This window comes from Harpegnathos saltator, unplaced genomic scaffold (genome assembly GCF_003227715.2).
Source record: "Harpegnathos saltator strain DR-91 unplaced genomic scaffold, Hsal_v8.6 scaffold587, whole genome shotgun sequence".
Lineage (NCBI taxonomy): Eukaryota > Metazoa > Arthropoda > Insecta > Hymenoptera > Formicidae > Harpegnathos > Harpegnathos saltator.
The window spans coordinates 137,651-151,190 of NW_020230412.1; the positions used below are offsets into that span (position 1 = coordinate 137,651).

Here is a 13,540-nt window from a genome sequence, read left to right on the forward strand (position 1 = left end):
GTACTGATTACACTGATATAGATTATTGCACATTTCACGCGTGTCGATAACTGCTTCTGTTTTCATTTTTTTTTTCAACAATCTACATGTCATACACACACATACACACGCGCTATTGACATTTTAATTTAAGATACCGAAGATTTGGTACTCATTGGTTATTTATCAAATGATCGAATCTGTGATTATTTTCCAGTACCTCTGGCTATTTCCATGAAAAATTTATAGAAAATAAGAATTTATAGAAAAAATCTCGGCTTTTACAATAGAAAAATGTATGCCGTTCAAAACTTGTAAAATGTCTCTCTCTCTCTCTTTTCCTAAAACTTTTTTTTATACACAATTTTGAACCTTCCAGTTCTTATTTTACAAATTTAATGGAAAAGTACGGGAGAAGAATTAACAACGTTGGAACACTCGGAATTATATACCTTATGTACAACTTTCCTCAAAAGTGCCGTAACAAAAATATTAAATAAATCAGCTTTATATCTTTTTACAAACAGTTATATTATTACAGATTTGTATTTTGTTTTATTGTTTATTGCAAACCTAGAAAAAGAGGTCGAAACTTTTTAATTGTTTTAATAGCCCTACGATTCTTTAACTTCTACGATTTTTTTATGGTACTTTAATGTTCTATAATTTTTGTACGTTTGTGACACGTCACTCAGGTGATATCATTAATCTCTTTCGCTTTTAACACGCCTGGTTGCAAAGATTCGCCGTCACTATATTAACACATACGGGCACACACACAGCTATAGTTTTTGGCTAAATTATGGAACTGTTTATCGCTGATGTGCGTGTCTCGTTATATTGTATGCAACTTATAGCTTTCTTGCCCGGATTTACTTCCTCGAATATTCATTTCTTTGTACACTGCTCGTCACCTTTAAAAGGCGTTCGGGTTATCCTGCAGGAAACTGCCTACCTGATTCCCAAGGTCCTTTTGAAATTCTCTCACGTTTATCTCCGATTGCTGAAAGAGCGTGCGATTTATCGTGATTGCAAAAGATTTGCATACGTTGGACGACAAATAAAGAAATGTACAAGGAAGAAGAGGAAGACCATTGTCGAGTGTAACAAAAGACTTACATTCAAAGCGTCCTGCCATTCGAGATTGAAGAGCCTCACTAGACCACGCAAATTTCTTCGAATTATATTCTGCACGCCGTTTACCGTAAATTTGAAAGGTCTCGCAGTAGTAGTTGTTGTTGTTCCTGCTGCTGTCGTTGCCGTTGTTGTCACGTTTACGTTGGCCAGATTGCTGGACATGTTGTTCTGATCCTCCAGCGGTGTGGTGGATTTAGCATTAATCATCGTCAATGAATTACTTCTACTCGGCAGTTGCGTAGTTGTGTCCGGCTCGAAGTTCTCGCCGACGATGTTGTTAATTTGTTGAATCGCCGACCGCGTGTCGTTGTACGTCTGAAACAGAGCGAAACGTCAGTCGAGCGCAGCAAGTTCCTCGACTTGAGACTTGACAAAGTCACAAATTTGCTGTTGCACTTAGCGAGCACAGTAGCGAGATTGCTCGATGCGAAATTTGAGAGAAGTCCTGAATTTTTCCGCAGATAATTATGAATTTTCGTATTACGAATTCAGGTGAAAAACCTAAAGAACAAATGCGAAATATAGCAATATTTTAGCATCATCCGTTTGTCTCGCTATGTGTTTGCATGCTTTTGCGATAATATATCGTAACTGCGCCTGTACAGTCGCATTCACGACATTGAATGTGCACAGCATATAACATACTTTGCGGGGACGGAATTATAAACTGACCATAAAATGAAATTAGGTAATAAATTACAAAAATAAATATACACAGGATGTAATTTGCGCTTATTATTTATACAGCTCTATTTCTCATGAAAATTTGTGGCAATTTTTCCTCAGCAAGAATACCACAGAAGATCATTATTTTTAGTGATTTTTTAATTTTCAACATAACATATCTTTGAGATTAAGTCTTAGGTTAAAATTTTACCGAAGTAAAGTCCACCAGAAATTGACCAAAGAAAATAGTTTTCTTATCCATTCTGAAAATCGACTAAAGTTTAGTTAGTGCAAAGTTCCGCTTTTTCGATTGCTTGTATCTCGAGAACTATCGGATACCTCGACAGTTCTGCTGAGTTCTGCTGAGAAAAATGTGACAAATTTTCACAAAAAAGATATCGCTACATTTATGGGGCAAAATTCGATATATGTTGCTCATACTTCGAAGGCTAGTCTCGCCAAGGTCCAGAAAAATCCTGGTCGCTGCCTGCTGACTTGTCTTACGACTCTCTTCGTTTCCTCAGAAATATTCGACTCCGCGATGATGTTGTTTTCGATGATGTTCCTCGACTCGACGTCACTTTCGTCGGAGTCTTCGGATAATATCTTACTCAATATGTTCATTTTCTTCATGATTTCCTCGTCTTTCTTCCGAATCTCCTTATCACGCTGATCCAGTTGCGAAATGCCTATGTCGGATTGTCGCTCCTCAGCAGGAACTTTGTCGGACTGCATCGACCGAAATTGGTAACGCATCGGATCGTTGACTTCGTAGGAACCATGAAGCGGTATTTCAGCTCCGCTGTAAAGCGGAGGACTCATCAAGCAAAGGAGCAGCCATTTGGCTGCAAAGGAATTGATTGGCAATAGGTGCATCTGTAAAAAGAAGTACATGTGTGGGAATAATGATACGTGTCATCGGAGTTGTGAATAACGGATTAATAAGATAAATATCAAAATATAAGAACTTATATACGTTTGGAAAAAAATGTGGGGAACCGGGGGAAAAATAGAGACGAGTGTAGAAATGTTGAAAAAACGCAAATATTTTGTGTAAAAATGTAAGCATTACTGTAAATAGTTTTACACAGGGTATATAAAAAGTACCGGGACGGCGAAGTATCTCGAAAACTAAGCATTTGAGGAAAAAGTGTTTCAGACAAAGATTGTATGGTTTCATAAGGAACATAGAACGATTGTATCATTTTGTTTACAGATGGCGCCACTTTCGAGATATTCACTGATCATTACTTTCCTTAAATGGAAACTCTAGTTTTTTATGTATCATCTTTTTCTACCAATTAATTTGAACAACTTTTGTCTGGAACGTTGTCTTTTTCTAAAATGCTCAGTTCTCGAAATATTTCGCCGTCCCGGTACTTTTTATACATTCCGTATATCGCAAAATGTAAATGTGTCGTAAAAGTGTAACTCTGTACTGTACTGGGGCAGGGGTCCATGTTTTACGCTTTAGTGCCGCATAACGAGAAGTAATATGGCGTGTATTATGTAAACGGTGTTATAACAGAATAAAACGGATAAAGCAGTTGTAAAAGTACATTTCACGAGAGACCGAAGAAACATCACGCAGTGAGAGTCGAGTGATGACGGTGATGCACGAAAAAGAATTGACAGTTATTATGTAAGCACGAGGATATCTTCATTTCAGCGAAATGAGGAAAGCTGTGTCGGAGGAACAAAACCACAACGGCGGAATTGCCGGCCGTGTAGTTCCGGAAATTAAATTCTTGAGGCGGTTATAATTGATTTCTCTCACTAGTCAATTAGATGCACCGTAATGGAAATTTACTTGTCTAAAAAGTTCCTGTACAGGGTGTTCCATAATTCGCGTTATTTACATAGCGCGACTTTTTGTGAAAATTTTTGACAGTTCTTTCTTAATATCGAGGCAGGTGATTATTTATTTTCGTTTGAAATTTCAAGTCTACTTAAAATCGATCGAGGCAAATAATTTTATTATCTATTTGTAGCTTGAGCTCTCATAGTTGAGCGAAAAACAATAGCTTGTATCTGGGAAATTAACGATACCTTGATATTTTTGTTAAGAAAAACTAACGAAATAAAAAGAAAAAAATAATACTATACAGATAGTTGGAGCAAATTGCAGAATACTCTGTATATTATATAAGAATATTGGTAAGTAATCAAGTTTCAAAAAGGGATATATTTTTAAATCTAAAATAAAGTTTTCATTTTTCATCATCATTGATACGGTGAATTTCTATATCCAATACACTGAGAAGATATTTTTATATTAATCAAGATTGGATAATAATTAGTTAATCAGTTAATCAGTTAAGAATTAAGTCAAAAAGATGTTCCAATTGTTGATAACTTTTAATTTATCTCTGTTCATCTTAGAAGAGTTAACTTTTAATTTAAAATAGCTATTTCGGAATGTATTAATATTAACTTGTTCTTTTTTATATAAGTCGAAATAATTCATCAATATTAAAATCAATTAGGCTTGTGGACTGCTTATAAAATGTAGAATAAGAAGAATAAATAATAACGTCAGTAAAATTTTCTTTTCCTCTCTTTAAACAATAATCAGAATTCTTTTATACAGGATTTTAGACACAAAACAGTGTTGGTGTTCTCTTGTAAAAATCTTGTAATTATTTTATTTAAATTTAACACGTGATTAAAGAATTACTTATACGAAAAACATATAAATATATTTCGTATAATTGGTCTGGATTGTCAACTTTTAATTTTATGATGAGTCAGTTTAACTCCAACTTAATTCTTAATCAAGTTCTGGTTTTAAGCAATTTTTAACTGAACAAATCTAATTTCACAGATCCTTAATTAAGGTTAACTTAGTAATTAAGAAAAATATATTAACTCTTATCCAAGGATATATGATATTAATATATAATTACTCAGCTCAAGTGGAAACTAATAAGAATAAGATGCCTGTAAGTGCTTGCTTACTTATGAGCGACCTTAATAATAAATCTCTTGCATATTTTACTTATTATTGAGCAGAATAATTCGCGTGTGGAGACAGTGGTCGGTGCGAGTGAATTTTTCACGAAGGACAAACATTGTATACCCGAGCCCGAGGCTATCGAGCTCGTTGACTTACATCGACTTACTTCGAAGAGTTTCAAGTCCACACACGCATGCGAAAGTGTTTCTTCTTTTCTAGCGCGCGCACATTGCTTCGCACATTGCCCAACCACCCGACCTCCTCGAGCGTTCCTCGACGCACAGGTACACACATGCACGCTCTCACATGCATACACACGCGATTTTATATTCTCAGTAGCTCCCTCGACCTCCTGCGAGGAACGAAGCGATATTGGTTCAGCGATGCCTTGCACTGAAATATCGCAACTCGAGAGTCCTCTTCGCCGCAGAGTCGGCGTGTCTGCCACGGTTCGCTGCGATAAAACCGCGGTAGTCTTCTCAATCGCGTGTTCACGCACGGTTGTTCGGAAAATTGCCTTCCTTCGAGCCGATATGGCGATCGTATTGGAACACTAATAACGGCCGCCAGTGACCGCTAGCCTTCGTTGTTGGTCAAGTATGACTACCGACCGAAGCCGGCGAGTCACTGCTACCAGAGTCCATTCGAGATTTCGTCGATCCATTTCAGCATTCTTGCTGTACGTGACACGAACATGCAACACGTGCACCGAATTAATGCCTGGCCTGATTGCGCGTGCCACCGGACGGAGAAGCTCGACGAGTGTCTGATGTTGCAACTCGCGTGAAAATTCGGACCACCCGCATCGCGGCCGCTTCGTCGCCGTTCGCAGCCGTTTGAATAATGACGACGTGCGAAAGCTGTTCGAGGTATTCGCCAAGTACCACAGCCTCGGTCTAGTTGAGAAAGATATCCTGGAGGATCGTTTACGTAAATGAGCGATATCTTCATTGCAGGCCAATCGTCATTGATCATGAAGCTAATCGAGAAGCGTCGACATTGAAAAGCAGCTCCCCAAAGAGGATTTATATCTTATTGTATAAAATTATATGCAATTATACACAAGTTATGTATAATTATATAAACTATGTACAATTATATATGAGATACGTGTATATAAACTTTGTTTCTATATGACCATATAAGGAATAATGTGTAATTATATACGCTATACGTAAAAAAAAAAATTGCTGCTGAGTGAAGAGAAGAAAGATAAACATAAGAAAGACAAACATAAAAATTTATTTCAATTTACTATTTGTATAACGGCATTTTTGTTTCGCATAGACATGTTATAGCCACATAGAGGAAAGTTGCCTATATTGGTTTTCAATTTTCTTTTTCACAAATTGCAAATATTTAATAAAAATGGGATAAAGCTAATCGAAAGTGATCTTTGATCTATTTGTAATATTCTACAATTTTTTGAGATTTTTTGCATATCTGCAGATGTCTTTTTCAAAACGGCTACAAGTGGTACAATTTTTGAGAACTATTGACAAAGATTTGACAATTAATTTAAATTATATCACGGAGTTTCCCAAACTGTATCGTGTTTTTTTATTGTACTGGTGTAATTAATTTAAAAAGTTAAACATGTAAAGGGATAAAAATAAAATACAGACAACTTAAATACATACGTATTCAATTAAAATTATAATTTCTATAAAAAATTAAAGGGAATATTTTTTTAATTAGAAAAATAAAAATTAAAACAATAAAACTAAAATATTTTTGCTTTCAGAAACTTAACTAAGAGATTAATTAAAATCACAGCTTGTATGAAAAATTAAGAAAGAAAAAGTAAGAAAGAATACTTTTGAATTATAAAAACAAAAACAAATTGCTTATTAAAATATTTATTAAAATTATATTTATTTTTATATGAAATTTATTTTATGTGAAAGTTGATTTTTTATATTCATAAAATTATTCTTTGACCACGTAACTAAAAATTGCAGAATTTATCTATTACATCCTCGAAATTAAAATTACAGGAATAAAGTAAAATATTTTTGTTTTTAAGGAATTGATTAAGAAATAAACAAAAATCTGTTTTTTAATTAAAACAGGAAATAGATATAGGTAAGGCAAAAGAAAAAAAATAAACTGCTTTCAATAAACTTTAGGAACAATAATTATAGATATAATTTTCCTTGGAAATTCTTAAATTGTATCGATACAATATAGACAAGCAATAAGTGGTACGACTTAAGTTATATTTTTCAAATTATGGCAGTAAAGTATACACAGAGTAAGATTATGTCCAAACTATTTCGTAAATATGTAAATTTTAATGTAGTATGACAAGCAGCTAAATTTTTTTACACTTTTATTGATACATTTTTTGAAATTTTCGAAATGCCTTGTGTGTAAAAGTGGATAAAACATTTCTAAAACTAAACAAATTTTTACTTGCTTTTACTAACAAGACGCTTCCGCATAAACACTCACTTTCCTCTATTAATTTTATGGCGATAGATGAACCTCGCATAATATGCAGATGGCGCTAGGCCTCCGGATTCTACGGCGTATAAATGCGACACAACAGCGGCAACTATATACACTGCACGTAAAAAAAAAGATGCTGCTGAGATGAGTGAAAAGTAGGAAGATGAATATAAAAAACACAAGGACAATAATCTAGTTCAATTTACTATTTGTACAATAGCTATTGTTATACATTTTTGTTCCGTGTGCATATAACTACATATAGTTATGTACGGCCACGTATAAAGGCAAACTTCGTATACAATTGTGTACAATTTACGGTTGTCTTACACGTGATACTTCTTATCACACGATATCGCGCGAGTGTGAACTGCGGTTACACAGTGCCGCGGCACTTTTGCGAAGATTGCATGTGCGCCGGACAGCGCGCGCCATAACAGCGCAACTGAACTCGTGACGAACGAACGAGACTTTCTACGAGATTTTCGCGAAGTACATCGCACGAGGATTTCCGCCGATTGTGCAAATTCAAGCGCCGGACTCGCGATGATAACGCGCTCACTTTGCTCCGCGCGACCGCGCTTCGACGCTTTTCCTCGGCCGTTGGAAATTGTCGCGACTAACGGTCATTGGGAATCGCCGTCCAGCCCGGAGACCGGCAGCCGCGATACTTAACCGTCCTTGTCTTCGAAAAACCGCTGGGGTCCACGTGGACTGCGATACATAACAACTTCCATCTTTCACTTTCACTCTGCGTAATCACACACGTAATCGGGATTGGTTCCATTATACGCGTACCGGCTGTGATAACGATGACGCGCTTCCGCTAACCATCGTCGCTTCTGCAATCAATTATCCCGCCTGTCTGTTCCCGAGAACTTCCGGGATGGATAAACTTCGGATTAGATTTTCAACGTGATGTATTTCTACAAACGATGACATATACAGATCCGTTCTTCGATATTTCGATCCTGTTTTTCCTTTTTGTGTGCTTCCGTAATCATTTATCTTCGTTTGCTATCGGCAGTTTCCGGCAAATATATTTCACTCCTCCGCCGGAGATTTAGATTTAGATTTTCAACGTTTTATCGATGGATAGACAAGTTTGTTTTCTAATACTTTGAACTCGTTTTCCTTTTTTACTTTTTTTCCTTGTCTTCGCTTCCGCGAGAAATTATTCCGCGTCTATTTGATTGAAAATTTTCAATAAATAAATTTAATTTTTTGCGTTTAGATTTTTTACAATTGTAAAGATGTTACTCCTGTTTCTCTTCACTTTGTTTCTCTTTCAAAATCCAAGTTGATCAAAAGATAGTGCATTAATCAAAACTGATGATATATTGTTCTATTATCGTGCAGCGTTACATTAATATCCCGTAGGAAATTGGGATTTTTTTTATGCACAGTATGCTCCAATTAGCGGCCGCTAATTATTTCACCGTGAAAGGTGCGAGTAAAACAAGCACGCACGCACGCACTCGTTCGCGCCAAAATGTTACGCGTACATTGATCTGCGAGCCGTTTCTCTGTTGCGAAAATTCGTGATTTTATATGTGCAATAACTGCACTGCAATAGCAGCAAGTGGAGTTTCGCACGAAATGTTTAGTTTACGCATATAGCATACAGCAAGGGAGTATTGCCAAAGCTGTAATAAACGTCAAACGTCGGTTGTTATCGCTATTCTCAGCGGGACAGTCGTGTCCGTTAAACGCGAATGCGTCGCGCCTTCGGTTGCGCCATAAGTTGCCATGGAAAAAAATTTGGCAAGTCTGAAAATATTCAAACTGGCTTCCATGTGACTGTACGCGACTCATCTTTTCATACGTGTAGCTTATACAGCTGCTTTACGTAACGCACACGTCTTTGTGCGCATGCCGCTGCTTATATGTCTGGCGCAAATTTTAACCGATTATATAACAAAATATAGCGAAGTTAAATTTATGCAACTGCTTGCCTCGGTAATATATTTCGACTTATCTCTATTTATCTCAACAACACTGTGAATTCCCTTTCTTTAAATCATTTTTAAATTATAATATTACGCAAATTTATATATATTATTTAAAAAATATTATTCTATTACTACATTACTCTCTATTACTATATTATTCTATTACTACATTACTACATTTTTAAATTGTTATCTTTTGAAGGGGGATGCCGTAAAGTGCTCGACGGATTTAATTAAGCTAAATTTCAAGTTACGGATCTGTGAAATTAATTTAATCAGCCTAAAAATTACTTGAACGAAAATTAAATGAAAAGTTAAGTTAAAGTAAGAATAATTAAGTGAAAAATTAAGTTAAATTAACTTGTTACAATCACGAGTTAATTGCACAAATCGATATTCATGTGTGTTTACACAGATAACATTTCTCGCATGTTAAATTTATACATACAAGACAGTTAAAAGAGATCCTTCACGAGGAAATATCAACTGTTTTGTGCTTGGAATTCTACGAAAAAGAAAAAGAGAAAAGGAGAAACATTTTACCGAGATTATTTTTCATCTTTCTTATTCCTCGCGCAACGATTTCAATATCAAAGGATTATTTCTGCTAATGCAGAAAGACCGTTAAGTGTTTACGCATTTTGAAGTAACTACTTTTAGTTGAGAGTTAACTTCTCTGAAATCAACTGAGTTCGGCTAAAATTTCTCAACGCGATTTAACTTTTTAACTTAACTCTTAACCTTGGCAAATGGTGCCCGCTAGCCGAGGCTGTACGTTAAAGACCTCTGCGCAGTGTCGACCTTGACCACTCACAGGCTGAGGTTCAATCGAGTTAAATGGACAATGGAGTCATCGATAGACTTGCATCACACATAATGAAGAATACCGAGTATGATGATACGTAACACTGTAAGAAAGAGGTTTCCAAGTTGATTAGATGTACACAAAAGTTTGTCTTTTTTCGGAGCGCACCAATGTAAATATTATAAATTGAAATATTTTCCCGCCGTTTTGTGTTTTTATAAGGTTGGCATTGAACTTTTTACAATGTCATTCATATTATAATTCACTGGACATAACTTTAAAAATAACAATTAGTACAATAAGCGATGAAAAATGTTGTATTCAATATAAATTCCAGCGAGCGAAAAATTCTACTAAAGCATGCGAATCCATTTGCTCTGTTCTTGGGGAAAATATTACGTCCCACATTATATGCAGATATTAATTTCGTCGCTTTAAAGACAGTGATGGTTGCAAAACAATATTATCGATAAAAAAGATTTTTTGTCGAAAATTATTATTGGCAATAAAAAATAAATTATATATGATAATCCTAAATGTAAACATTCGTGGGTGGACAGCTTTCTATATCAATCAGGCAGAATCAAATATTCACAGCAAAAACGTCCTTTTATGTATCTGCTGGGATGGTTATATGCACCAATAAATCATAATATGAATAGCGTTTTAGAAAATTCAATACCAACCTTACAAAAACACAAAACGATGAGAAAATATCTCAATTTAAAATAATTATGTTAGAGGGCTGAGAAAAGACTAAAACTTTCGGATATACCTAATACTAATCTTCCACAAACATTATTACGCTGCGATTATTGGTCGCAAAGTGGATTTAATAGACGCGTTGTTTTGGGAAATCTTCAAGTCCGCGGCTCAGCCCGAAGGACTCGTCGAGGATTTGAAAGCTTCGGATTTTAGTACTTACGTCGTCCCGAAGGAACCTCTCGAAGGTGCAGGCTCGTCGACGTCGATCGTTAGTTAACTAGTCGTTCTTGTCTCCTGCATGCAATCTATTTGCGAGAAAATGCGAAATACGAGGAAAAAAGCATGACACGCACAATCCACGCGAACGTGACAGCCACTTACGTACCATGTGGCGCAGGTACGTTAGGTATTAGATCGAGTTTATTTCCTTCTTTTCTCCATTCACAGTTTCCGCGATTCGGCGACTTTCAAACGCGGGAGTTTCCGTTTTGAAATCGATATTAATAGGAAAAGAACAGAGAAATATCTTGGACTCTGGTGGTCTCGTGCGCAAGCGCGAACCTGCTCCTAAGCGCGTAAAGACGGTCGCGCCGGAAATACGATATCGCGCGGGTATTTTCACGGAAATGTTTGTCGGGAAAAATATCCTTCAAGTTTTTCCGGACGATAGCGTAATAGCTACTAAAGACGGTCTAAAGACTAAATATAAAGTCAAAACATTTGGTTATATTTGGTTATATATATATATATATATATGACCAGGGTTGGAAAAGTTACTTTGTAAAAGTATCTAGTTACAGTTACAGTTTTTTTCCCTGAAGAAGTAACTAGTTACAATAAGTGACTTTACTGACTTTGATAACTGAAGTTACTGACCTTCAAAAATAACATGTTACAGTTATAGTTACTTAGAAAGTAACGAATCGTTACTTTTTAGTTATTCTTTTATAATAATTGTGCTATTATTATAAATCTCGTAATTGTGTAAATTTTTTCAATTTTATATAAAAGTAGTTTGTTAATTATTATATTCCTCACATTGTACATAATTTTTATAAATTGGATTCATTAATTTAAATAGGCAATTTATATTTAGTTTTTAAGACTATTAATAATAATTATATAAGAACAATTATATAAGAAGAATTATACAATAAGAAAGTGAATGAATTTGACGAGGATAATAAATACTAAAAATAATAAAAATAATTTTAACATCAAGAATTAGATTTTTTCATTAAAAAATATATTGATATTTTATAAATAAAGACTTACATTCATATGTTTTCTTAAATTTGCAGTTAAAGTTCTACTTGCATAAATAATTTTTTTGTTGGCGCAAATTTTTTAGAGAAATGCCAACTGTTTTCGTCTCCAAATTTTTGCTGTAACTCGAATATTTCTGCATATGATGGCCATGGCATTTTACAATTTTTCTCCGAAGATTGAGATGTTTTATCCATTAATTGAAATTTTTATATAACTGAAACTACGCAGCGTACTTCACACTGAACGCAGGTTATGTTAATAAATAAGGGCCGACGACGCGCGACAGAAAGTCCAATAGGCAGAAGGTATAACTTTTTTTAAAAGATACAGGTTGCGTTCATCATTTTATCCTTGTTTTACATCTAATGAATGATAAAGATAGATGATAATAGCGCGTTTTCTAAATGCTGCCAGAATAACTATCGCTTATTGGATATCAAGTATCGCACGTCGCGTTATCGTGCTAGTCTGACAGAAACTTAAGTTTGAAATGTATAAAGTAACTATTAAACTAGTTACTAGTTGTCAAACAAATGTAACTAAGTTAAGTTACAGTTATAGATAAAAAAACAGAACGAAGTTAAGTTATAGTTACCGAAAAGAAGTTACTGTAACTGTAACTTCGTTACAAGTAACAAGTTACTTCCCAACCCTTAAATATGATATTGTACTTTTTACCGTAATGTGACGTTTATCAAAATTTTGGTTATTTAAAAAATACACATTTACACCGTGTGTTCGAATGGCCATTATCAATATCCAAAAAGTATCTTTCGCTTACATAGAAGTCGCACGATGATCTCGTTAGCTATTAAAGTTCACCGCGAGGGAAATTTGAAGTTTCAGCTCAAACTAGTGCTAAACTAAAGCTTCACTCGAAGTGAGATGCGTACGTTGGAGACGGTCTCTCTCTCTCTCTCTCTCTCTCTCTCTCTCTCTCTTCTTACTTGCGCGTCGGAGGAGAACTGTTAACAGATATCGCTTTACTTTCCACGTTATCGTTACCTCGCACATGCACACACCAGAGACTATCCAACTACACGCACATACACATACTTGCGTGCGTACACGTCGCGTTCCGTAGATGTCGGATCACATGGGCGAACGCAGCGGATGAAGTTGCGGGGACAAATGCATCTTGCCGGACGGCGGAATCGAAACTAACGAGATGAGTTCTCTCTTCCACCTCCAGCCACCGTGGATCGGCCACGACGAAGGTCGTCAGCATTTTTACGAAAGACCTTACGTGCCTTCGTCACGGTGTAAACGGAACAAATTGATGAAATTCTGCGACGCGACGCGACTCGCCTCGCCCTGCCTCGCCTCGTTGCTCCTCGCCACACCGACTCGACTGGATCGAAATTTCGTGCGTCTTGTCGATGTAGACCGCGACAAGAACTTTCGATCTCTCGGCTGTCCGATAATTGGCCAATCGTCGAGATTGCGAATGAGCAGTTGCGGGCTTAGATAAGGCCTAGGAAATGCCAAATTCGTTGCTCGTGGAAACGCTTCTCGGCTTGTTGATATTCAGCTGTGTCCCGCGCTCTTGCGTCACGTAACGTCGCGCGCATACATGTAAACAGTCTATTTGATTTTTCTTCTTGCGGATAATTAACAATG

At 36.0% G+C, this 13,540-nt stretch overlaps 1 protein-coding gene across 8 annotated transcripts; it reads right to left on the reverse strand.

The window, feature by feature from the left end:
• Positions 1-504: 504 nt before the first annotated feature.
• On the reverse strand, positions 505-13,255 carry LOC105192456 (hypothetical protein). Of its 8 annotated transcripts, XM_011156617.3 has the most exons (7): positions 12,977-13,255; positions 12,702-12,885; positions 10,872-10,956; positions 9,883-10,049; positions 2,224-2,658; positions 1,099-1,431; positions 505-982 (listed from the first exon to the last, which is right to left on the reverse strand). In XM_011156617.3, exons 5-7 carry the CDS (start codon positions 2,656-2,658, stop codon positions 896-898), a joined length of 855 nt encoding a protein of 284 aa, XP_011154919.1. In that variant the 5' UTR covers positions 9,883-10,049; positions 10,872-10,956; positions 12,702-12,885; positions 12,977-13,255; the 3' UTR covers positions 505-895. The 8 variants fall into 8 exon arrangements, with proteins under 8 accessions (XP_011154919.1, XP_025159831.1, XP_011154922.1 ...); XM_025304046.1 differs by lacking the exon at positions 12,702-12,885; XM_011156616.3 differs by lacking the exon at positions 9,883-10,049 and having other exon boundaries at positions 506-982.
• Between the last annotated feature and the right edge of the window lie 285 nt (positions 13,256-13,540).

Bases quoted from the DNA above. Each gene is read 5' to 3' on its own strand.
- LOC105192456 (XM_011156620.3), bottom strand. From the start codon at position 2,658: ATGCACCTATTGCCAATCAATTCCTTTGCAGCCAAATGGCTGCTCCTT. The intron at 1,432-2,223 runs GTATGAGCAACA...GCTCTGTTTCAG, and splicing joins TGGCGAGACTAGCCTTCGAA to ACGTACAACGACACGCGGTC. The intron at 983-1,098 runs GTAAGTCTTTTG...ACGCTCTTTCAG, and splicing joins AATGGCAGGACGCTTTGAAT to CAATCGGAGATAAACGTGAG.